At 41.8% G+C, this 27,341-nt stretch overlaps 1 protein-coding gene across 4 annotated transcripts in view; it reads right to left on the bottom strand.

Moving 5' to 3' along the window:
• Positions 1-913: 913 nt before the first annotated feature.
• pcdh19 (protocadherin 19) overlaps positions 914-27,341 on the bottom strand; it is a 75,053-nt gene continuing 48,625 nt past the window's right edge. For 2 of the 4 annotated variants that reach the window (XM_058074680.1, XM_058074681.1), the window contains exon 5: positions 917-5,255. In XM_058074680.1, the coding sequence (XP_057930663.1) occupies positions 4,690-5,255 (566 nt within the window). In that variant the 3' untranslated portion in view covers positions 917-4,689. Of the gene's footprint in view, positions 5,256-27,341 lie in introns of all 4 variants that reach the window. The other 2 variants (XM_058074682.1, XM_058074683.1) reach the window with 2 other exon arrangements.

The raw sequence follows: 27,341 nt of genomic DNA, 5'->3' as shown, positions 1-27,341 counted from the left end.
TGTATCCTAAAGGCAGGATTTTGGGTGCGTGAGAGAGATCAAAATATGTCCTAGGCTGCAATAATGGCTTGATTTATTCACAAATGAGGTACCTTCACACATACTCGGTCCCATGCCCCTCCACGCCTGATGTCGGAAGCGGTGTTGGGCAATCAGGACAGGACAGCTGACACGCTTGACAAGATTGTCTCGACACTTGTAAGCATATCCAATACGCTTAAAGAAATTAATGAGAATAAAAAAAAGATATGCACTGAAACCCATCTGTCCTCATTTCTGAAGCAATCAGACCGTTAAATTCAAATTGTCATAATGCAACTTGATTCATAAGTGGCCAATTCATTGTGCTCGAACTTGAACCTGAGTGTGCAGTCTGGTCCCATCATTGCGTCAGGATGCACATCCTCATGGTGGAGTGGCTGAGGGAGAAGTGGCCCATCACACTTCATCGCGATGTTGTGCAGAAACTTCATTAATGTTGTGCATAAGTGTTGGTGCATGTATTTTAGAATGAAAGGTGCTGTTTAAATTACCCGAACAAATTACCCAGAAAAACAATTAACAAGTATGACATAGCTCTGTAAAATTGTATTTTAATGTGCCAACATGTCTGTAGTGAAATGTACATAAGAGTACCCTTGAGTGTTCACAAACCATCAACAAGATGATCAGTAGAAATCTTGAACGTAACACTCATTACGGATATTACAACATACGTATTTCTATATACGCCATATATACACCATATTTTTTGGTCTGAATTATGATGAAAAACATCAGAAATACCACACAAACAAGTTCATTTTGTGTGTCAGCTCATTTGCATACAATTAAAAATTCCAAAATTAAATTTTCGTTATATTGTGTGCGAACTAAATTGTTTATGGTTGGTCTAAGAAATGTAAGTTCTAGTGACACTTCAGTTAGCGTTGGCTATGTTAGCATGTTATCTTAGTAAAATGCTGAAAAGTTATGCCACAATTTTGCCTCGGTTTGGTTGAATTGGACAGTTAGCGTACGATATAGTGCAGATATTGTTATGTTGATAATACACTGCGTGAATCCAGCTAGCATCCTATTTGCTAGCTAAACAAAAGGGCGAACAGAGCTCGCTGTGATGTCATCAGCAGTTGACGCTCAAAGCTGTTAACCCATAACACGTTTTTATAGTTGACAGGCATAAAACAATTCTAAATTATATGCATATAAATAATGAATGAAAGGGACAAACGTCAGCTTCACTGATGACATGAATGTTCCCGAAGACACGTTGTGGCAGCGAGATCATCCACCACCACCACCTTCCTGTTTTTGGTCACATCCTATGTATTTATATGCATTTTGAATTGTTTTATGCATGAGAAACTATAATTGTTAAAACCACTTGTTATTAGTCATTTTTGGCTTTCTGGATGGTAATAATTAGATTTACATTATTTCTTATGGGAAAAAATGATTTGGTTAAATGTGGGTTTCGGTTACATTTTGAATTAATGATGCTGACCAAGGTTCCACTGTGTTTATTTCATCATCTTTGTGACACACACAAAATGGCAATGCGCAAAATGGGAAATGTACTGCGTATTTAACTGCTTAGCTTATCTTGACATACATTAGATTGGTTTTGCCGTGTTTTATCTACAGATATGTAAAGATCATCAAAGCGGCGCCCAGCTGCATTCTTTCATTTTTCTGTATGCGGACCTTGGTGGAAAAAATTTGGACACCCCTGCCTTCCACAGCACTTGTCACCTTTACTGTGACTTCTGTGTATTTTTGTCTCACAAAAGGCATCAGGTGACGCACTCCGAGAAACAAAAGGAACACTCTCAACCAGAAATAGACGCACACCTCACTTGTAGGAATTTTCCCAAAAGGTCCGCTCGTGAAATAATGGGAAATGGCAATAGAGAGAGTGGTGAATATTAATGCAGCCGGTGCCACTTGCGACTGTTAATTTCCATTTTATTACGACAAACACAATGGACATGGACACATATTGCATGGCACTGACTGATGCAATTCATTTACCTTCTTGCAGATGGTAAATGAATTGTGCTCAGTTAAAATATACTAGTCATTGCTGTCGTTGTAAACTTGTAATGCCATTTGCAGCAGTAAAAATGTGTTTTCTTTCATTGTTTCTTTGTTTAACCACATAACTTTTCTTTTGCCTTTTTATTGCATAATCTGTTTTCACACATGCTCCATTCGTTTATCTCCCTCCTAGAAAATGATAACATTTAAACACACTAAACTGTAATTACCATGGTTGGAAGTATTACATAAGATCTGCTTCTTCCAACTCATTTTCGGACATCCCGGGATTGCATTTGCAACTGTATTTTTCCAACAAAAATAATACAGACATTTCTGTGGTTGGGGATAACTTGGGATACCACAACAACAATGTTGCAGTGCCGTATCGTGGTGTAAACTAAATGTGTTTATTTAGTTGTTGGTAAATTGGCTGTGGGTTTCAGGGTTGAGCTTTTAGTTTTGTCTTGCGATGTGTGTTGTTTTTAACAAGGTTTACATGCGATACAGAGGCTATGAAATGTTCACGTAACACCACAGAATTTGGCTCTATATCTTCGTCCACCACTTGCTTCCTTGATATAAAGCAAAACATTGCCAAGGGATAATGACCACTCAGTGGCTTGAAGCTCAGACATTGTCTCCTAATGAACACATTGGACACTTTTTTATATACATTTTTTTTTTACGTGTGTGCAGAAAAGACCAGAAAAACCAAGCAGACCACATTTAATAGTTTAATTGTAAGCTGCTGTATACATTCAGTGATTATTCCGATGTTCATTTTGCCAGAAGCCAAGGGTGAGACCAGCAAAACATTCAGCTACAAGATCTAATTTTTTTGTATGTATGCAGTCTGTCCACTTTCATTCACATGTTCCACGTTGTACATAATTTACTGCAAAGCAACAAAAAACCCCACATTGCTGATGTCCTAGAATGACATCAATCTTTCTCACCTGCTGCATGATGCTGGGGGGGGGGGGGGTTGGGGCAGTTCTGTTTATATCACTATGATCAAAACTTGATCAAGTCAACACAGGTGGAGCCTCATGAGAAAAGTGCTGGGTGAACCCAGACTCTCAACTGGAGGTTTAAAAAATAAAACGTTTTGCCTAAACTTGTCTGGGCTTAGCAGGAGACCTGGTGGAACCCCATCTTCCAAATTAATGGTTTGTTTGCATTTTTATTTATTTATTAATTTTTTGGTTTCTTTTGCCATCTCACTCTAAGCTCATTGGACTGACACACTAATGTTGGTGCTGAAATTGCTTCTTTTTTTTGTCTTTTTTTTGTTGTTTTTTTTTTTTACATTTTCTAGTAGCCCACACAGAAACTTGATGGCACAAGAACTGACCAATAAGAAACTCTTTACAACAAGGTAGACTGCAAGTCAACAGTTGCCAGGGGGTAACACAGTAAACCAAAAAACAGATAATTTTGAAAAAAACAAAACAAAATCTGGTTCAATATAAAAGCAAAAGACAAAAAAACAAAACAAAAGCAAGTTAATTTCAGGTATAACTTACTCATAGAATAACTACACATCATTAAATATTCTCATTATACATTTTTAAATTATTTATAAAATATATTTTGGCATATGTTTTTTTTTATTTTTGTGTTTGTGTAACAAACGCTACTGTAGCTTCAGTCGAACACCAATGTTTATGTTTATTTTTTTTTAATCTGTTAAAACAAAACATTTAAAGGGATTGTCACATTACAACAGGTTAATAAAAATGATAATAGTCAACCCTATACAGAGTTTCACATAGCAAGACAAGAGTGACGATCCCTTCTATCCTAGCCCCATAGTCAAAAGTCAGAAAAAGTACAAGACCGGAGCACAGGCTTTTTAACTTGTGCTCCACTGACTACAATCAAGGTTGGGCACCCCCGCTGATATGGAGGTGTACAGCCGGGTCCGTCCATTTTTGCGAGAGGCTGCGTCAGTTCATTTGGCTCCATCATTGACAGAATCTAAACACTGTAAACACCTCACAGTCTGGTGACACCGGGATATCCTCCGAGATGCAGCGAGAGCCTCTCTTATTAGTTGGCAGGGTGAGGCGCAAATGAGACGGAGAGGTCACCCTTTCCCGTCTCCCGGATGCGCAACAAACTGAAGAAGTATATTTGTCAATGAATCCTGTGTCTTTCTCATTACATCAACGGAGCTCACTATACAAAGGAACAAAGAGCGATTTTGGCAGCTAGAACCAACTGCAAAACCAAAGAAGGCAAATATTTAATTGTGATACAAAAGTCGTTGAAAAAGGCATATCTGTACTTAAGCGTCGGCACCCAGGGGTGTCCAAACATGTCCTGCTTTGGCGTAAGGGCTGGCAAGCTCCGACAGCCACGTCCGTGCAGTCAACAGTAACCTGCCTGTCCACTCACTGCTGATAGCAAGAAAATAAAGACAAAGAAAAAGCAAATAGGAAAAAAGTACCGCAACTACAACAAAGCCACATCCACTACCTTGGCATGAGCACACAACTAGCTGCAGCACACTCTTGAATATTGCAGACTGCAAATGGGTGTGTCTGGTCTCGTCCCTCTGTTGGACTCTTGTGTCAATGCACGCTATTGCGGGGTATATATTTATATATATGTGAGTTTACACTAAGTGTGTTGTGGTGAAGCTCGCTAAAGCACAATGTCCTTCAAGCGCTTGCTGCTGGGGGACTCCTTATCGCGGCCGTCGTGGAGAAGCGTGTTGATCTCCCGCACCGACGGCTCACTGTCTTTCCCCTCCGGTTGCCGGAGCAGGCTGTGGTTGGCGATGCGCTCGGCGTCGCGGCATTTCAGTGTGTTGTAGGCAGACGAGGGCTTGGACATGGGGCTCTTCAGGTGCACGGGGGAAGTGATAGGGCTGGCCGCCTCTCGCCCGTTGCCGGCTTCGCGCACCGCCCCGCCATTGGCTTTGGGGCTGCACACCTGAGACTCCTGAGTCCGCTTACCCTTCATGTCGCCTCGCTCTACATCCTCGTGCCCGTCCTTGCCAAAGGTGGCAAAAGTCCTTTTAGTGGTGCCGTCCTCATAGTGGGGAACATCCACCGTGGTGGCCTCGATCGACAGAGCGATGACGTTGCGGGCATGCTCAGGCGACTTGACGCGTGCTGGGATAGGGACGCGAGGCATCCAACAGCGGTCTGAGTGCCCGAGGATGCGGCACTCGTCTTGGCAGTGGAAGCCTTCGGTGGGTTCACCACCTGGAAAAACAGGAAATAGATTTCATTGTCAAGCTTACTTTCCTTCTATTAATGATGCATCAATTAGAAGACACTTTAGCGGGACAAGGTACGAAATTTCTCCAAGGTCAGAAAATGCCAACACACTCAGCAGTAAAATGCAAAATTCGCCACAAAAGTCTATATTGTATCTATAATTTCAATTTCAATTTCCAATTTCATATCAGTTAGTGAGTTGGTACACCTTCTTTGTAATTAGTTGTATTTTTTTTAATCAGTAGCAACGCGAGATGAACCAAAACGATCAGATATCACACAGAGACACCAGACAGGTTCCGGTGCTGACGCTTGGGTTCCTCCCTCTCTTGTGAACCTGTCATCTGGCACCGACTCATAAATATGTAATGATGTTTTACGCTGTAGTGAATATGAGATTTTGTCTGCAGTCTGTATGGATACACACGCTCTTTTATCTTCAAGGGGAAAGAATTTCCAATCATTTCTTCATAACATAAGCGGAATACGTGATGTCTACAGGATGGATTCAAGAGGTGACCGCATGCCCCCCCCCCGTCAACGGGCTGTAGTGGGCCATCCGTCCATGCAAATATGCCATGAGCTCTACTCAAATCGAACTCCCATTCCAGCAGGTGACAAGGGATCGTGGATGGGCGGGAGGTTTGTAGTGCCATCGACCCAAATGCATACACTTACATCTGGTAATCGCAGCCTGTGACAGATCACCTAATTAAAATCATTTAATGATCTGTTTTTCTTTCTGCCTTTTTTGCTAGGAGCACCTCAGTCGAGGCTCTGGGGATCGATATTTGAAGATCGGAGACAAGGCTTTGTCAGTGCCGTCTCTCATAAAATACAATCTGATCAAGCTGACAACGTAGAACTATCGTGCAAACAGATCACAATAGAAATGTAGCCTGTGGAGACATCGTGTTTCCTGCAGACCAATAGTAGGTTGCTTTAAAAAACCTGTGATAAATCAGTCTTTAATTGGCTACCTGAAACTTGGCGGCATTGGGGCTTTGTGGAAGACTAACCTGAAAAAGCAACATGGGGGACCAGGTTGGGGACAAAACTAAAGTGGTACCACATGTACATGGAGATAAACGTATAATAATATGAACTAAATGTCTTTGTCAGTGTGATAACTCAAAAGTTCACAATCATGTGACTCAATGGGGAAAAATATGAACCTGAACTGTTGAAGGTAAAATATTTGATGATGGAATATTCTCCGATGATGAATGAGGCCATTTAGGCTCCTGCTGGGAATGGCGGAAGGAGGCTACCGTTCGCTGGCTGCTGATTTGTGACATCTTTGAAAAATTTGGTTGGTATCACTGAAAAACAACATGCCTACACAGCTAGATGAGCTTTGCTAAAGTTCAAGTCCTGGAATACATTTTGCAGAGTGTCTCCTAAATAATAATTACCGTATTTCCCAGATTCATGAACTCATTGGTACTGCATTTGGGGCCGAAGACTTGACATGCAAGTGTGGGCAGAATTTGGGGATGAGGACCACCTCAGTACGGATTTGGGAACATGCAGACACTACTGTATGTAGCACTTTTAGTGCAGGAGGACCTTTCGTTGTGTGCGGGGCTGCGTCGGACTCTTGACGATTGTGACGAGTGAGCGTTTGCGCCGTAGTTGAAACCGGTGTTGTGCACACTGACATCACACTGATATTGCATCTGCGCTTCAGAAGAACCTTGGTGGCCCCTAATACAGCCAGTAGTACATTTGAACATCTACACTACATGTATGTCATCGGTATTTTCTATCGGTATCCGAACATCCTGAAGACAGCTGGGATAGGCTCCAGCACCCCCTGCCACCCTTGTGAGGAAAAAGCGATAGAATGACTGAATGAATGAATATATGTAGGTCAAAATACCAACAACCAACAAAGATCAACAACTACAGCACACTTAAATCCAATTCCAAAGAGCCCTGTTCAGTGCAGCTGGCTCTCTTTTTGTTCATGCGATCCCAAGAATGACGACTTACAATTTTTCCAACCTCACCGTTTTCTCTCATTTGCTCAATTGAAAATTAATTTTCAATTGAAATGTCGGTTTTTGGTTAATTTCCAAGATTTGCATGCTTTCTTTTCTTTCTTTGTAATTAATGTCGCTTCCCCTGAATACTTTTTGCCTGAAGCAATTTCCCAAAGCATGAAAAGCCTGTGGGCACAAAGAGAAACACACAAGTTTGTATGCTTCCTACTTAGCAGTGCATGCATAGGCAATGAATGCAATTTTTTTTTTTTTTTGTAAACCCCTCCTCAGTTCCTTTGGGGGTTGCATGGGAGAGCAACTGGGGTTGTAAGGGGCATTGTCATAAAAGCCATTAACACTCACACATCCTGTCTATGTGTAGAGCTTCAAAAAAGGCAGATGTTGTTCCAAAAGAGCTGAGACAAATTGAGAGAGAACAAATTTAAATCTAAAAAAAAATGACCTCTGACAAAACACAATCTTCTCCTATTCTCAGGGAAAAAATGAGCAAACTGTTATGAGATAAATTGCTGCCTTTCTAGCATCACACTTGACAGTGGAGGCACTTCCTGCAGTTAACCTTCATCAAGAAAAAAACAGGCCAGTCAGCTTCAAGATTAGATTTGAATTAGGTGACAAAAGAGTGCAAGATGTCATTCCATCGACTATTCAATACAAGGTATAATCACGGTGTGGTCGAATCTGATTATAACTACATAGAGTCTACCACAGCACCCCCGTAATCTATTCAATACCAATAATTACACAAGGAGCTCCACTGGAACTAGACCGCTTATCGTGGTTTCTTACTTTCCTATGGTCTGTGTAATGCTACTGCTCTTAATTTAATGTCCAAAATCAGTTCAAAGCATCAGGGAGTACATACGGAATACATCCATGTAGTTCAAATCTAGAATACAAATATCTGGGTAGTTGTAGACATGTTTTCCTGTTTTTAGTTTCCCAGAAGGAACAACATTTCCTGGCAGTTCTGGAAGTTTGTCACCATGTTGATTAATTTCAACCCTCGCTCTCGGTCTGATGAAGATGTCTTAGCGTCTTGGCATGGGGATTTGAGGAATCCCTCAACCCGACAAGCTCATTGGTAAATTTGCCATAGCCACACGCACCGCATATTATGATCCCCTCTTGTCATACAGCTGGAGGTGATGGTTGTGTGTGGCTAATGGAGGAAAAAAGGATCAGCAGAAGACTACAAAATCCCTTGACAGTAGCGGGTAGGGGAGGTGTCACTGTCAGCGAGGCGCTACAAAAAACTGGAAGTTATTTTACATCCTGCATCCTATCAAATGCAACAAGAGGCAGGTGGTCATTTTTGAAGGTTGATGTGATTTAAAATACTAGAGATGAAACTTTTTTTTTCTAGCTGCAGTCACACGGCATCGGGGACATGCAAGGATGACACAGTTCAGTCAGTTATCACAGCGTGATGAACCCGAAAAAGAACTTGAAACAGCAAGTGTGGCGTGATAAATTGCTTTACTGAGAATGGCTGCCACTTTTGGGCTCCAAAGTACCTTTTTTGTGTTTTCCATTTGCGTTGACATTTCTGTTTTTTTATTTTTTCTTACCCATGCCGAGTGCCCCGATGGTGCATGTCATATGGAAATAGATGCCTGACGGCACGATGTTGACACCGTTGTGATGTTGGCGTCTTGAAAGGGAATAATTAAGAGCAATTTAAAGCTTGATATGTTATACGTTTGGCCGACTCTTTCTTTTGATTTGCCACTTTTCTCTTCCGTCGCCTCCGCCTTTGAAATTAAACCCTATTAAAAATCAAACTGATTCGACAAATCTATCCGGAGTGTTTGAAAAGGCGACTATTCTCTGACAACGGAGAGAACAAAAGGCAACTCCTGTCAACGGGTGATGGTAATTGCTTTTTAAAAGAAAATGAACACCCTTTCTGGTCATGCAAGCCTTCTTGAAGCAGGACATGATGCTGCCACGCATATATTTGGCCATATCCATACCGGTTTCCCGATTCTGTTGGTATAATTATTTACAAAACCTGAACAGGGCAGTTTTGACATAAAACTGCTCTCACCTGGTATTGACATGACCGGACATCACCCCCAAACTGGCTGATCGGAACAGGGATGTTTAGAGGGGGTTTTATGTGTGCTATATATTATATATAGCGCTTTTCAAGGCACTGGAAGTGCTTCACAATGAAGTGAACCCATTTTTGATTCACTGGTGGTGGTAAACTACATCTGTAATCACAGCTGCCCTGGGGTAGTCATGATGGAAACGTGGCTGGTAATTTGCGCCTACAGCCTCTCCGATCACCACCAAACACTTATTCACATTCATTCACCAGTGTGGGCAACAGTAGAGGCAAGGTGGGTGAAGCGTCTTGGCCAGGGTCACAGCAACGGCGGCGACTGGGTGGGGGAAGCGAGGATTAAACCGCCAACCTTCCGGTTTCTGGATGACCTCTTCATTGGGTTTCTAGACTGCACGCTGCAATTTTTTTTAACCCATTTTTTAACCAGTCTTCCTCAGCTTCAGGTTGACGCTTGCAACATTTCATACAGGTGAGCATTAGTGGTTTAAACTGCTGCCTCGCGACAAGAGGGTCAGTTACATTTCCAACTGTTCTGAAGAGCTTGTGTGGAGTTTGCATGTGTTTTTCTCGTGTACTGGATCATAGACTGAAGGTGGTCGGTGTAGGCAGTTTTTCTCTAACCAGAAAGAATAGTACCATGAATTTTAACATTTAAACACGGGAAGTATCAGTGATTCCAAAGATGAGAAAACTGGTAATGACAATTTGCTCACAAGTAATGAAGAATTAGCAAGTGCAAGAGTGGTTAGACCAGGGGTCAGCAACCCACGGCTCCAGAGCCGCATGTGGCTCTTCAGCCTCTTTGTTGTGGCTCCCTTTGCATTCATTCATTCATTTTCTACCGCTTTTCCTCACAAGGGTCGCGGGGGTGCTGGAGCCTATCCCAGCTGTCTTTGGGCGAGAGGCGGGGTACACCCTGGACTGGTGGCCAGCCAATCACAGGGCACATATAGACAAACAACCATTCACACTCACATTCATACCTATGGACAATTTGGTGTGGCCAATTAACCTAGCATGTTTTTGGAATGTGGGAGGAAACCGGAGTACCCGGAGAAAACCCACGCATGCACAGGGAGAACATGCAAACTCCACACAGAGATGGCCGAGGGTGGGATTGAACTCGGGTCTCCTCGCTGTGAGGTCTGCGCACTAAACACTCGCCCGCCGTGCAGCCGCTTTGCAATGCTTGAAGATTTTTAAACACCCGAGTGGGGAAAATGCATGTCTTTGTAATCCAACTTTGTGTGAGACCATGAATGCATCCTGGCCGAGTTCTGACTGGTGATTGGATGAACAGACAGGATGCTATTCAGTTCTCTCTCACACAGGTAAACATGAAGGAAAATAAGTAATACTTTCCCAGAGCTATTTGACAATTCTAAAAAATAAATTTGAGATAATTTAAAAAAACTGCTGCATGGGAACCTGTTTGCGGCAGAGTAAACAAATCAAGTAAGTTCACACGTACATTTATGTAAGTTTATCTCCAATACTAGCAAGAGTACTCCAACTCGTCTTTTCTTATCTGAACTACTTTGATTCCCCCAAATTCCCTCCAATGTTGTTTTAAACATACTATGTTTTGCGGCTCCAGGCTATTTTTCTTTAGTAGGCAAGGGGGTAAAATTGCTCTTTTCATAGTAAAGGTTGCCGACCCCTGGGTTAGACAAATAATTGTATGTACATAGTGGCTCAGTACTCCTTGAACTTTGGAAACATCAACTGCTGGTTTCGAGTTCGATCTGTTCCATCGCTTTATTCAACATACCAAGATGCAAAAGGTCTTTAGCATTGTCCTAAAATATAAGTTTAATTATTTATTCATTCATTCATTTTCTATCGTCACGAGGATCGCGGGGGTGCTGGAGCCTATCCCAGCTGTCTTCGGGCGAGAGGCGGAGTACACCCTGGACTGGTGGCCAGCCAATCACAGGGCACATATAGACAAACAACCATTCACACTCACATTCATACCTATGGACAATTTGGAGTGGCCAATTAACCTAGCATGTTTTTGGAATGTGGGAGGAAACCGGAGTACGCGGAGAAAACCCACGCATGCACGGGGAGAACATGCAAACTCCACACAGAGATGGCAGAGGGTGGAATTGAACCCTGGTCTCCTAGCTGTGAGGTCTGCACGCTAACCACTCGACCACCATGCAGCCTTTAATTATTTATTATTGACAAAAATGTTATTAATTTTTTGGATGGTAGGTTATCGTTTTTGGCGATTTGTTGCTCCGTTGAAGCAACATCCATTTAATCTTCTTTGTTCCTGACTGCCCTGGCATATGACCTGTGTTTAAATAAGAGACCGTAAAGGTCTTTTGTGCATTCTGAATCATTTCATCAATTGTGTTCTTTATTTGCTCAATGATATTCTCTTTTGCTTCATTATCTTCTTTAATAGTGGCGATCAAGGCGGCATTATTATCCTGTAATTTCATTTAGCTGTTCTCTATTTTCCTCCCTCTGGCGTTTAACCTCCTCTTGAAGTCTGTTGTTCTGCTGTTTTAGAGCTCTAATGTGTTTTTGCAGGTTTTTCAGCTCATGTTGTGCCACATTGTGTGCAGTATGATGAGATTTCCTGCTGTAGCTCTTTCATTTGACATAATAAACTCTGCTTCTTCCTACTCCTTTTTAGACATGTTGAATTTTGCAACTGTAAACATGTGATGTTCCTGAATGTAACTCGTTAAGCATGCTCAAAACAAATAAAACCATCATCACCATTTACATGGTTGAGACTAACTAGTAGTCACCTGGTCACAACAACAGAGTCCTTGCTTCAATTCCATCTTAGACCAATTTAAACTACCAATTGGAGGTTTCTGTTTGGACGACCATTTTACCAGCTGAACCAAGCCACCTCAGACTTCACTTGGATCGACGACACATTGTTATTTGTTATTTGGAATTGTGCAGAATCTGCTAAGAGAGTTTAAATGTACGTTTCTGCCGCGCTATTCGTGTCTCCCTGACTTGGGCTAAAATTTACAGCTTGATAGAAAACACTTCCCTGCTGCCATTGCGGCATTGCATTGTATCTGTGACAGTGAAATTGCTGTTTTCTAATTGCACTCCATATTAATTTTCCATTCTGGCAGCCACATGGCAAAGATTGATTAAATCTAAATTGTTACTACAGGGCCTTGATGAAGCTGGTGCCGCGGAAGCTGATAGAAGTATCACAGGGGAGGACAATGCAGAAAATATGGCACCAGTGGATCAGAGAGTTCTCAGTGCTACAGTCCAGCGCTCACATGTAGTCAATCCTAACTACAGCAGAGGACGGGCGCTCCGGCCAACTGAGGCTCGGACAAGCAGCCTCATACACCGCACACCGGAGAGAGTCCGAGCCTTGCTGTCATCCCGGCGAGCCAATTCAGTCTGTGGGCCATAAATCAGCCCAGAGGCTCGGCTCCAGCGGGAGCAGAAAGATGGAGTGTGATGGTCTTGTTTTTACAAACAGTAGAGGGGCACCCTTACTGCATCGGGCAAGCCATCACTCTCTGCACAGCACAGAGTAGTCTCCTTCTCCCCACAGCATCTGGTTCATTCATATGACGCTTATCCCCCCTCACCAGCTCCACCAAAAAAGCCCCTCCAGAGTCATGCCTTGCAGCTCCCCCCTGCCGCTGAAGCCCATCCTTTATGCTTCTCCTCCTCCTGTCCTCCCCTTTCATCTCATCAGCACTGCTGTCGGACGTACATTGGTGTAATTAAATCTACCCTCATCCAAAATTCCTCTCATTTCTGTCAAACGCACTAGAATGCACTTCAAGTCTCCCAGTCAAATATTAATTGTGAAAGAAATTGGAATCGCTGGGCGGTCTTGTTAGCTCCTTGAAGCCAGAGGTCTGTGCGCTTCCATTTGTGCGCCTTAGCACCAGTCAATTTATGAAGACCGGATTCAACGTCTAATCCATCAAGCGGCGGAACGCCTGACAGCTTGTCACTTGCCGCACGCATGGCTGTGCCCTCCCCACGGCTATTACAATATGTCACTTCGACTTAATTTCCAACATATATGCCATTCTATATCTGCACCCAGTTGTTTAAAGGGGACATATTACGCAAATGTGACACTTTTTAATTGCTAGCATAACCATGTAATGTGTGTGTTTCAGCAAGCCATACACATTCTTGGCAGTTTGGGAGGTACATTCATTCGTTCATTCATTTTCTACCACTTATGCTCACGAGGGTCGCAGGGGTGCTGGAGAGCACCGGGGGAGAGGCGGGGTACACCCTGGACTGGTCGCCAGCCAATCACAGGGCACATATAGACAAACAACCATTCACACTCACATTCATACCTATGGACAATTTGGAGTGGCCAATTAACCTAGCATGTTTTGGGAATGTGGGAGGAAACCGGAGTACCCGGAGAAAACCCACGCATGCACGGGGAGAACATGCAAACTCTGCCGTGCAGCCTTGTGAGGTACAATCTGGCTAATTTAAATAACACCGCCCTCACACTGAGTTGCCAAGACAGGATATCACCTCAAAACCGGCTGGTCTGAAGAGGGTTGTTTTTATGTGTGCTGTAATCCTTGATGCTTGGGGTGTTTTCACCAGATCTAGCAAATTCACATACCAACACCCCCAAAAATGTAGGCAATGAGCTCGTATCTCACCCCAAAACTAGCTTTTCAGGCCGGGGTTGTTTAGAGGGGGTTTTAAGTGTGCTGTAATTCTCTATCCTTGAGGAATTGTAACCAATGAATTTCAAGGTATTAAGACAGGAACTAAGAGTAACCATCTGAAGGTTTTTGACCTTGGCTGCTGCCGGCTATCCACAGCCCGACGGGTTGCGCAGGTGAGGAATACATTTCCTAACCTGTGTTAACAAACAACGCAGCGGCTTCTAAATTGGTACAAACAGCAGCTGTTTAGCAGCTGTGTATCAGCTGTGGGAGAGTGGAACAAACAGCCTACAATGGCCATGCTGTTAATAAATCATTATATCATTGTTAGGTTCAAAGGCGGGACCGCTGGCTATTGAACTGCTGCAATAAACTACAAATGAGTGGAGCTAGTGGCTGCATTGATACGTGGGCGGGTCTTTCTAATGCCCACGTAATGATAGGATGCTTTCACATTCTGGTACCTAATGATGACCATCTGTAGCAGAGTAGAGAAGTGTTTGTTTTTGTCATCCAACTGTACAGCTAAATAACAAGTGTAATTACAATAAAGCTCAAACACCAGTGCAGTATGTTCATCTGAAAACATACACAGCTTTGGAGCCTTTGCCCTCCTGACGGTGCCTCCACTGATCCACGTCAAGAGTACAATGCCCTCCCCAAAACTCTGCACAGCAGGAATTTGGCATCTCAACTGCACACCTGCCAACCGCACGATGTGACAGCGGAGAGCAGACCGCATGTCCGACAGCCTCCACATCAGCGATTGACTCATTTTAACTTCAGCTTTTGGCAGAGGACATCTTTAAATATACCGGAACCAATGCAGCAATTCTGTGTTTAAGCCTGACCGACCTACAGAGCTAATTTGCTCCGAAACCCCTGAGTCTGGGGGACGCAGAAGACTGGGGGGTGGAAGTGTGTGTGGTGAAGTGGACTTTTAAATTACATCAGTGGTCAGGAACGGGCTGTAGATGAAAGATGTAAGGGGGCTAGAGCATCAAAAGCAAATCACTCGGGTAGTTTTAAAAATACTGTAGGTTTACATGCTGACAACTGGGTTCAAATGGGTCAATTATTCTATCATTTTAATTTCTATAAAGCCACTATAGTACACAAACATATTGTAGGTGGCATCGGTGTAAATACTGTATATTACCAATACAGTTATCACTCATTTATCACAGTTATATTAATAAATTGAGTATTTTTTTAGTTATAGCATAGAAAACATTATCTTCCAAATACGGATTTTAACATTATTAGAGCCTTGAGGTTTTTTTTTTCTGCTACTGGCTCTATGGTAGGAAAAAAGGATATTAAAAGAAAAGGAAAGAACATTAACCAATATAGTAGATATAATAAGTGTAAATAAGCCATTGAAAAAACTTGTGTGTGTCACAGTAAATTAACAGATATATGGAGTAAATGATATTTGATGTCGAAGGTTCAGAACTGAGTTGTCCCCAACAGTAGCCCGAGTTATTATCATGACTATGTTATTATTATTGTGCCTGTTGTGAGGTCATTTAAAGCTACAATAAATGCCTGTACTGACGACCATCTCTGGCACTCAACAAACAATTACTGACACCCAGTGGCCAATGTAGACTACTACAGTCACAATTTGAATGTTTCGTCTGCCTTGTATTTTTATTTTAGGTAATTTAGGCTGCGTTCAACCACAAAACAGCTGCCATTTATTATTATTTTTTTTTATTGAGTTAGGTCATGAGGGAATATAGCGAGGGACGATTGAAGTCATAAAATCTATGGTAAAATTTGCAGTACACAATATGAAACTAAGTTTTCTCTGGACTGGTGGCCACCCAATCACAGGGCACATATAGACAAACAACCATTCACACTCACATTCATACCTATGGACAATTTGGAGTGGCCAATTAACCTAGCATGCTTTTGGAATGTGGGAGGAAACCGGAGTACCCGGAGAAAACCCACGCATGCACGGGGAGAACATACAAATTCCAGGCGGAGAATCGAACCCAGGTGTTCACGATCTCCTGACCTTGTGGCCTACATGCTAACTATTGAGAACCTGATAATATTTATTTGGTACTGTTCATGCTGAAATCCAAACTGAATGCAACAAATAGCTGGAGAGTAGTGGAACGTACCAACCTACAGTATTCAAGAATCAAAATGCATACAGAGTACGCAATATTTGCTGCCTCTTATGTCACCCTGACAGCTCATCGGTCAAGCACTGGTTTAAAGTCATTCATTAACATGTCCATTAAATAATTAAATTGCTGAAATAATAGCATTTCAAAAAGTATTAATTCTCATTTAATTTAATTTAATTCCCTTTTCATGTATTTATTTTAAAACAGCCAGTCTGTTTTCATTGCTTTTCATTCCTTTTCCCTGCTCCGTAGTGCTGTCTCTATTAGCCATCTGGAACAAACAAACAAACACAATACTACCTCAGTGCCACTAAAATGTGTCTTTGGGTCCAAACAGCTCGGGACTTCACACCAGGACGGCATACCAATAATCCCAGCCATTCCTCTCTCTCTCTTGTTCTATTCTCTTCCACCTGGCCTCAAAAGAGCGGCCTTACATAATTAATACAATGTGCCTTCTCATTCAGTCACATTCACTTTGTGTCAGGCAGGACTATGTGTTTAATATTCCATTTTATCTTGTCACCGAGCCCCAGTGAGGTAGCCGCTCTCTCATTTCCCCTCTACCTTTCCTTCCTTTCTCTTGAAAAGTCTCTTCTAGGTAATTTTAACAACCCCTGGAAGTAGGACATTGTAATATGGCGAGTGGCGCTATGAAGTATGAGAGGCAGGTTGAGCTCCGTGAGCAGAAAGGCATACAATAAGATGGAGAGGGTCATATTGGGTGAGCCAACATAAAAAGACATTTCAGTACAGTATGTGTCCACGGGCAGTCAAATGGACTACTTGTGTTGTCTGTGTTTGGAATTTCAGAATGCGAAAATGATTTCTTCCATAGGTGCATCTTGTGTATCACTTTAAAAAAAAATATTAAGCCATGTTAGTGGAACGCAATACATACCGGGGTGCCATCAATTCCGATTTGTTTGGATTTTTGGAAGTCGGAATGTGGAATGAGACGTGGAAATGGGAACTGCACCCATCAGAAAACCTTTATTCACTGTTCAATGTTCTAAATTCACAACATGCTGAGGTCCTACCATCATTAAGTTGTTAATATTCATAAGTTTAAGTTTCATAGGGACGGAAGGCCCAATGCCAAGTGTTCAAAAATGTAAGCCGTGATATTTGTAAAACATTATTTTTGCAGTCTTTCTTCAGGATATGTCAACCCTTTTGTAATTTTGGTTCCGGGAGACGAAACACAATTTTAGTTAGAAATAAGTTGAGGGAACCCTGCCTGCAAGTGACTGTGCAGAGTGCCTCTTGGACACTTTGTGCAGTATTTTTTCATCAAAAAGCCTATTCTGGCTGTCAAGCAGGAGACGTGCTGATCTCTTCCAGGCTGCACATTATTCACCACAGCCAGACCCGCTCCACGATACCACTTAATATGAGTCACAATCAATAGCCTTAGCATTACCACCTGCCAGCCAATGCTTCACTGTACAGAGTCCACAAGGAGATGTACGGTGAGGGAGGGGGGGATGGTAGAAACTGGTCCACATTCAGGAGAACTAATAGGCACATCTTTTTTAATTTGAGTAACATACATAAGGATGATGGCAGGGGTCTGACACAGTGGAAGTAATTGGATTTCCTCCAGCCCCTGCACCCACTCATGATAACATGCTGAGCTGTGACATGCAAACGTCCATATGCGTGGTGAGTAGCGATGGGGGTGGGGAGCAAGGTGCGGCAAAGTGGAAGTGACAGGTGTCAAAGATCCCATTCCCGCTGTCCGCTTCCTTCTCTCTGGAGACGGCCGAAGAGTAAGGAGAGACAAACGTCTTTACATTGAAGCAACCGAGGATTGAATAGGTTATGTTTGCATTATTTTATTCCGTGAGTCGAGCGCAGTACGTGATAGCACTATCACTATCACTCAATGGATCTGAACAAAACCGAGAACATGTTTACCCGGTTCAGGAATGATATGCTATTATTTTTCACAACCGAAACACCTACTGGGTTAAGTTATTCTCTGCAAGAAAGTTAGAGGCAAGATGCGACAGCAAGCAGTGATTTGGCAACGATCATGTTCATGCGAATGCAGACGTGAACGAACAAACATGTTTGGCTGCTTCAGGACGGGCATGCTATTACTTTCCTGAGCCCAAACACTGACTGGTTTTAAAATATTGGTCTGCAAGAAAGGTGAGCTCGTGAAAGGACAAGCAATGATCATGCTAATAGTGCACAGGGTTGCTGCAATGTGCCACTCAAGATGCAAAAGCTTCCACCCCCGATTCCCGCCATAGTGCAGATCCTAGAAAATAAGGGGGAGGGTGTCAGTACAAAGCCCGTCCACAGTTACGCGCCTGTCCTCTGCATGCATTTTGGGCCCCGGTCTTTAACGAGCACTGCATGAGAAGAGGCACATCATTAAATAGAGCCCCTCTGGGACTTTCCTGTCTGCCATTAAACTTAACAGCCGACCTCTCCCATTACCTTTTATCCTTCCCTTTTAAGAGGCAGGGGATTGAGGTTTGAAAAGTCAAATTCGGCCACCATCGATTGCATCTCTCGCTTGGTTATATGAAGGAAAGGCGCTTGGTTATATGAAGGAAAGGACAATAAAACTGCAGGAATGCATTTTCTTTCTTGCTATCGCCAAAACCTTATTCTGTAAATAACCAGTAACTGATCTGCCTGATTTAATATTCATGTGATAATTATGTTAATGCCCAGAAAGATTTGCCTGAAGGAAATATCATTTCTTGTGTACAAATGACTCTTTGTGAGTAATGTTGTTAATGTTGATTAATTCACTTAATTTGCTTATGCACTACCGCTGGCCACAATGCAGAAACACAACCATGCAGACGCTGACCTTTTTTCATGCTCAAGTGGGCAAAAAACAAGCACACGCTTCACAGCGACTACAACTGGAAGTAACAAGCCAGACAGCGTTGCGGTCATGCAACGTCAAATCTTTATTACGCGAATGATGCCAAGATGGAGCATGCATGTTCTGCAACGACACTTGGTAGTATTGTCATTTTTCAGTCAAGAGGAGGATATTTGGCTGGTTGTGGAATTGTGTGCTGTTATTTTTCTCAGCCCACACAGTGGGCCTGATTTTGAGATATTTAACCTTTATGGCAAGAAAATGAAAGGCAAGATATTATGGACAGAGAAGGAGAAGTGATGGCATGACAGTACCACCCACTTCAACAAATTGCTGCATGTTATGATATAATAACCAATGCTTAAGTCCTCAATTAGATCATCATTTTGACTCAGTGACTGCATCTTTCACACATCATTGCTGAGGGAATTTTGGATGTCGACAAAAACTGCGATGATGCAAGAGGAAAATGTATCCAAACCTTACAGTCAATGCCGAAAAATGTGACATCTCTGAATGCACATCGAAGGTCTCGTGAAGAACAGCGATGACCAAAATAAAAAAAACGGTCCCTTCATCAATAGTTCATACCATGAGTCACGAGAAAGCAGCTCTCACTGCTGAGACCGACTTAGAAAATGTTGAATTAGAGTGCGGGCGAGCGAGCTCTTGGCCCGATAAGGTCATTCAGGGGTTAGCGGCAGAGAGCAGCGACACTAATTGGTGAATGAAAGATAGTAATGATAGACGTCTGCCTTTAACCTCCTGATTCGTGTCTGCTGGGCAGAAATAAGGGCTCACATTGTGCCTTGTCTAAGTCTGCAGTGTAGAGAAGCGAGGGTATTTAAACAGCTATAAAATGTGTCCCTAAGTCATTGATCATACAACTTTGAGAATATCGATATTACATGTATGCTAGCCTGCCTTCCAAAACATTTTGAGCTCAACACATAGAAGGAGCTATCTATTTTGTTCACATTACTGTAGCAACCCTCAGTCTCCACTTAATTAAAAATGCCAACAAAAATAAACCTTTGACCCTCCATTGCTATTGTTTGCTAAAATGTCCGAGTGATGCATTCAAGGCACTGTGCTTTCCGTGCTGTACTATTTTGACACGGAAAATGGACAGTTCTTGTCAAGTCGACCTGGTACTGTCCTCCGTTAAGCTTCAATGCAGCAAGGTGACGGACAGACGAGATGGAAAAACCCCAGACGGATTAATGAGGATGGAGGTGTGGTGCTTTCCCACAGAAAAGAAGTGGAGGGCTGGAAATGCACATTGCTCCAGCAAAGCAAAGAAATCCACCTCCTTCTCCCTTCACCCCAGCTGCAGTGATAAATGTCTCTTTGTATTCTGGACAGAATAGTCTGAGCTACAATGTACTTGTCTTGATTTTCTCCCACTGATTTAAACAGTATGTTCTTAATCTGTATTCTCACATGGCGGATGAGATAAAACACTTTCCCTCTTAGTATTGCTGCAGTGTAGCCATGACTTCACTTCATGGGGAGCTCCTAAATGTGAGTCAGTGCTACAGGTAATGGAGCTGATTATAAGCTCGCTGGGCTGCGGGCCAGCTGCCTAGAGGGAGCGCGGACCGCCTGGTGTCTCATATCCTGGGATCCCTGTAATACAAGCCTGACTTTGGCAGTCTCTCGGTGGCTATCCTGCCCACTTGCAGGTCTCCTCTGGTCTGGATAGTGAATGTGTAGATGTGTGTGTGTGTCTGTGTGTATTTGTGTTACCTTGATGATGTTCCTTGCCTGATATCGGTTCTGAGTGAAACTAACTACTGTGATATTTAACAGGAAATGAACAGCTATTCAGGTGGTTCGTGGGTTACATAGGAGTTCCGTTCCTAGACTGCGATGTATGAGTCGAGTTTTGGTGTCTGTCGGATCGTATACCTAAATACTGTAAGAAGAGACATAAACTTCTAAATGTACACAGCGCACATACAAAAATATCGTAATTAAACACTAAATACAAAAATGTATCAAAACAGTGATAAAATTATACATTTTTATGAAATTAAAAGCCAAAGCGCTAGCAACGTTTCAATCTTGGAATAACGTGCTGATCACAATGCTGCTTAGTTGTCACTGTCACTTTCATAGGCGCAGATTCTTTAGCATGTTCAAAGACAATGTAGCGACCTGATATAATTATGTCTAGTGTTAAGGAGTTTTGTGATTTCCGGCCGGCTGTGAACATGACAGGCTGAGTTCTGTGTGTGTGGGTGGGTGGAGGAGGAAGGAGGAGGAAGTCTCGGTGCAAAGAACAGTGGAGTTTGCTGATGTTGTTTAGGTTTGGTTTGGCTGTAATGTTTTTGCAATAAACAGACAGATGTTAAAATGTGATCGTTATTCTTAATGATGGTCGTGGCAGCCAGAGTGTGACTGGGTGTGAGCCGCCCACGAAACACATTCTTCCGCTGTAGCTACTACTTGAGCAAGTTTCGTGTTTACGGACCAAAATTAATTTACGGGCTGCACTGTGTACGAGTGGTTAGCGCACTGGCCTCACAGCTAGGGGATCCGAGTTCAATTCCACCCTCGGCCATCTCTGTGTGGAGTTTCCATGTTCTCCCCGTGCATGCGTGGGTTTTCTCCGGGTACTCCGGTTTCCTCCCACATTCCAAAAACATGCTAGGTTAATTGGCCACTCCAAATTGTCCATAGGTATGAATGTGAGTGGGAATGGTTGTTTGTCTATATGTGCCCTGTGATTGGCTGAAGACAGCTGGGATAGGCCCCAGCACTCCCACGACTCTCATACATGTACTCAACCACAAAACCATAAACAAAGGACAACCTGTATACAATTTCAATTAATTATTAATCAAATTATCGGTAATAACTAGCTAGCGAACTGCTATTCACATTATTTGTAGGGGGTGGGCAAGTGAAGTCAAGATACAAACTGCATGGGGGAAACAACGGCTAATCATCTCGGCTCATCTAGGAAATGTTATGTTGCTTCCATAACATTACGTCTGCTAACAGTGACAACCTTAAATAAATAAATTGCTGCGGTGTAACTGAATTACAAAGATAAACAATGCGGTGTATGGGGGGGTGGCAAGTGTCTGTTGGGTAAATAAAGAGCAGTGTAATGACTCTTAACCTCTGGTTATGCTGAATGTGCATGGTACAGATAATGTAAATCACTGCCCCCCATTATACACGCCATAATGGTGCATATTGCTCAGCTCCTGCAATGACCTGCCCTAACATAATAATATAATACAATCATGTATGCACCCACAAGTATCACAAGGGAAGGTAATTCTACACATTTGTTTGCAAGTATTCATGTCCATTAGTTGTATGCGTCCAAGGACATATCTGACATGGAAGAACCTGCCAATGTCCAACTTTGACAATTTTCCAATTTTTGGCAAAATTACCAGAAATTCAGCACACATTTGATTCTGTATGAATAGACAAACCCTCCCATGGACGCACTCCAAAAGTCTTGTTAGAGAGTCTCCTCTGCTGCAAAGGGCCTACAAATGTCATATTTCCATGCATTTTCACTTCCTGTATTAGTGTATCCACCACAGGTTGACGTTGATTCATTAAAAACACAATAAGGGTGAATGCCAATGCTGGCAATTCTGTGAACCCCCCCACTCTCCTTCCCATCCCATTCCTACCAGTGATTAACCTTTAAAAAGAGACAATCCGACATTCCATGCGCTCCCTTTTAACATTCCGCTGCGGCTCGTCTCCTGTCCACTCTTGTGCCCATCAACTTGAACACATTACCTGTTCTTAATCTGTCTCCCCCTGCCTGGGATCAACTCTGTTTTTCCCTCTTCTACCCATGGCTTGACGAGGTGTTCGACAAACAACTGTGATTCACTTGGTTTCTTGCGGAGATTATTAACACACCTAGCAGGCCACCGCGTCATGAATAAGCAATGGAGAGCCGCTAGCCTATTTTCTTTCACTCTCTCTCTTTCTTGGTTTGCCTGAGCTGAATGCCAGGATTGTGTGGAAAATGAGCTGTCAGTGGAGGACCCGCTATGAGATACATCAGACTCATTGTGAGCCCCGGAAAATAATGAACTATTCCCATTTCTCACTCTGATATGTTCAATACGCTATCCATGACAAGTGCACGGAGATAAGCAGTTTCCCCCTTGAGCTGATTAAACACACCGCGTGTATTCAGGAGAGCTTTGCTTGGGATCAGGTGATGCTCTTGCAGTGTTACCGCATTCTCCTTGTGGCCCGGAATAATATGTTTTGTACTATTCACCATTTGTATTCATATTTTCATATAGTTGTGCTTTCAATGAATTATCTTGGTTAAAGTAAAACCAAGAAAGATTTTTTTTATTTGTAAAAATATTTTTTTTACGAATATTAATAGCAACAATAATTACAGCAATAATAATTTTCTTATTATTCATAATAATATTATTTTAATTATTGAAAATTGTTTGTTTTTGGCCAGCACCAATAATAACAACAACAATAACAACAACAATACTAACAACAACAATAATAATAATAATAATAACAACAACAATAATAATAATAATAATAATTGTCATTATTATTATAAGAATGCTGTTGTAAATATGTTTTAATAATATTGTGTAAGTATATTAAAAGTAATAAAATATATTATTATTGGTACTACTGTTATTATAAAATAATCGTTAAAGTGTGAAATGTATATTTGCAAATTAAAAAAATGTAAAAATAATTCTATAATTATTTTATCTAATACAAAATTTGGATACATTAATATTTGCAAATAAGCCACAGCAGAAACTATAAACTATATATAAAATTATTGTAACTAAGATAAAATGTGGTTAAATGAATAAAACATTGTAAAAATAATTTACAAAAATACGCTGAAATAATATATATATACGTATATATATTTAATAAACATATAATAAAACATATAATAATAAAATATTTTAATAAACTAAATTACATTTTCCCTATGTATTTTTTTCCTTGTGGCACAGACGATCATCCACTCCTCTTGTCCCAAAGCCGCTTTGTGAAACTTAACACAGCATCAAACCATATCAAGTTTGTTTAAATCCGTCTACACAACCCTCCATGTATTCCCGCTTGGAATTAAGTAAAGAACTAACAACACAAGAGAGGACGAGGGGGGGAGGGATTTTTAAAGAATTTGTTGATTTACTCATGCAAGTACAGTAAACAAACACTACCAAGGGACCGCTTCTATTTTTAAACATGAAAGCAGCGTTACACGCTCCCTTAACATATTCCGATGTGTAAAAACACAAAGACAGAGAAGTGATGGCAGCAGTCAGTTTTCCAGCGGTGAAATAAACGCTGGTCAGCTCATTTAATAATTTAATCAAATAAGTACTATAAGTACTGTATATAAGTACTGTATGTACCATGGCTTTAGTTTACTTCGCTACAATGATTTGGTTTAAATTGCAAAAATGATAAAAGATCATCTATATGACAGGAGTGATCTGCTGTTTAGTTCTCTGTGGGGCAGGAGCATTCTGCAAAGAAAATGCCAATAAAAGAGCATAAATAGTAGATCCCTGCTATTCATGGGGGTTGACCACGGCCACGGTTGACCATGGTAACAATGTCTATTTTTGATACTCTCTTGGTGCTACTGTACTTAGCAGCAACTTTGTTTGAGGAAGTAGTTTGGCATTTGTATGCACATTCACACAGGACAAACCGACACTCCCTCTCCTCTCTCCCTCACTCACGGTGCAACCAAAACTAACACAAAATCCAGCTGCAACAAACATACAACGCAGGTATCGAAAGAAACGTACAACAAAAATTATGTACTTGCATAAAAACAATACTATTTTATATCATGTAAAACCTTAAAGGCATGCTGGGTAACTTAATATCGGGCTATTGTATCCACACACGTGTAAATCTGCTGCAAAAAATCTTTTGAACGCCAGCTTTGGCCCTCGGTGTGCCAGTTGAATAGCCCAGAAACGTGAGCAGTTCAGTTGTTTGCTTTGTAACACATGTTGTTGGACCAACGCTTTTAAAATAGAAATGTTAACTCTCCCTAATTATTGCTAATTGGAGCAGACGGCTCATCACCGCTACCACTTCCCCTCATGCTCCTCTTTGCACCTTGCTGCTTTCTTTGTCGCTGTCAGCCATTTTACCTTTCCCGCATGAGGCTAGGCAAATGAAAATGGATGGTCCCTGTATGCTGTTGGGATGTAAAAATATCATCACGCCACATTTTGTTGTTGGCATCTCCCGAGTATAGCAACGCTTGATTCCATTCCGTGTTGTTTGGGAGTTTTCTTCAACGAGAAGAAGAAAAAAAAACACTTTTACCTGTCAGATAGATTGTTTCCTCTCTATATTTTTTTATTTCCCTTGCTAAGACTGCTTACTAGACTGCACTCATCTCTCCATCTCTGTCTGCTTCCTCCTCCTGCTGTTGCTGCCGTCTGCCTCCTCGCACTCTGACACCTGTCAGCATTTTCGTTAGGAGATCACAGGAGTGCAAACTCGAAATGTTCTCGTGTTGAATTTAGGGCAAGTTTGCAGCAGGAACATACGAAGAGGTGCTTTTAAATCCAACAGGGAGAGGGGAACTGCTTGACTGGCACAAAGTTTAAGGCACGGCGTGGTTAGATAGACGGGCGGGAGGGGAGGGAAGGATGGAATCAATTAAGAGCAGCGAGACCCAGTGGATCCTGCTGATGGAAGATGGGAATATGGAAGAATCTGCAGCCCACGGAGAGGACTTCCATTCCTGGGCTCGGGCTTCAGGCACACACCCACAGGGAGGCAGAGCGTAGATGAGAGATATCCTCCAGAGGTGGAATATGTCAAAAATAAAAGAGGCCTGTTCTCTGCTCCAGCTAATTGAACACTCTCACTTTTCTCCTTGGTGCCTTAGAAAGCCACAAGGACTGAGGTTCCCTTTTTCTTAGCAACAAAACCCACATAATGGAACGTTACTTTGCTCCTCAATAAAATATGTATCTTAATAATATATATAAAATAACACAGTGTCTGATAATATGTATCCTTAAGTCATCATAATTGCATACCTATATTTGTTCTATTTCCTATTTTTGTTTGGTTGTATCTATAATATATTTGTATTTATTTATTTACCATGCAACATGGTATTTCTCTTACTTACAATTTTTGAAGGTGGTGTTCATTATATGCTTATTACTATGCAAAGTTTCTGCTATTATTTGCTTTATTTGTCTATTTCTTTATTATGTCATCTTGTATTACTCAATGGGCTATTTCGTACCTTTACTATTACTCATTATTTTCCCTTATTTATTTCCATATCACAAAATAGTAACATTTAAACACAGAGTAGGCATAGGATTAAATAAACTCTGCTTCTTCCTACTCCTTAATTGTGCAAACGTGATGTTCTTGAATGTAACTTTGTTAAGCATGTTCAAAATTAAATACACCAAAGCCAAAACCATGTCCCACAGGAATTATGTGAGCGATGTGACAATCAAAGGAAGACCAGACCCCCCCCCCCCCCCAAAAAAAAAGAAAGATTTAGGTGTCTGTTCATCATGACACTTAATGGCTCCACACTGTTAAAGAAGCTCAGTTGAAGCAAATCCCCTTCGATTTCACCTCCCATAATAAAGATAAAGATTACTTTATTTAAGCCCTCCCCCTCCTTACAGCCGTATAATTCTTACATGTTAAAGATTTCCTTTAGAGATTTTATTACAGATTTCGTGTAATTTCTTCCCTAATCTAATCCGCCGTAGAGAGGCTATCTGCGGTCAGGTTTAGCTAGAAGCACATCGCTCAAGAACTTTAACTGGCCTAAGATAGCAAACATGGCGACTACTGTATAGTGCTATTTGAACATATGTTTACTACTCTTTTCCATATGGCGTTGTGTTGCCTCTTTCCCTATAGGCGTTGGCCATATGAATTAGACATAAGGACGTACTGAGAATCCAATGATGCCACCCCCAGTGTGCTGGTCCAGCTCCAATAACTCTTGGTAAGATATTGTGTCTTTATCTTTATTTTTACTGACGCTGTTACTGTTGTAGCCTCATATTTTGCCATTTTAATGCCTCACAACCTGTACTTTCATGTCCTTTTATGAACAACAAGAGTTGTTTACCAAAGTGACTCAAAGCAAGCTAGCACATATTTGCGACTTGCGTAGGAACTCATTTGCGAGCTGCAAACAATTCTGCAGTTTGGGAATCCATCCGCTTATCTTCACTAGGGTATGCTGGAGCCTATGCAACAGGGCAGGGTATGGACAATTTGGAGTCGCCAATTAACCTAGTCGCCAATTAACCTAGCATGTTTTTGGAAT

The sequence above is a fragment of the Doryrhamphus excisus genome, chromosome 6 (genome assembly GCF_030265055.1).
Source record: "Doryrhamphus excisus isolate RoL2022-K1 chromosome 6, RoL_Dexc_1.0, whole genome shotgun sequence".
NCBI classification, from domain to species: domain Eukaryota; kingdom Metazoa; phylum Chordata; class Actinopteri; order Syngnathiformes; family Syngnathidae; genus Doryrhamphus; species Doryrhamphus excisus.
This window is presented reverse-complemented; position numbering and strand designations above follow the sequence as displayed.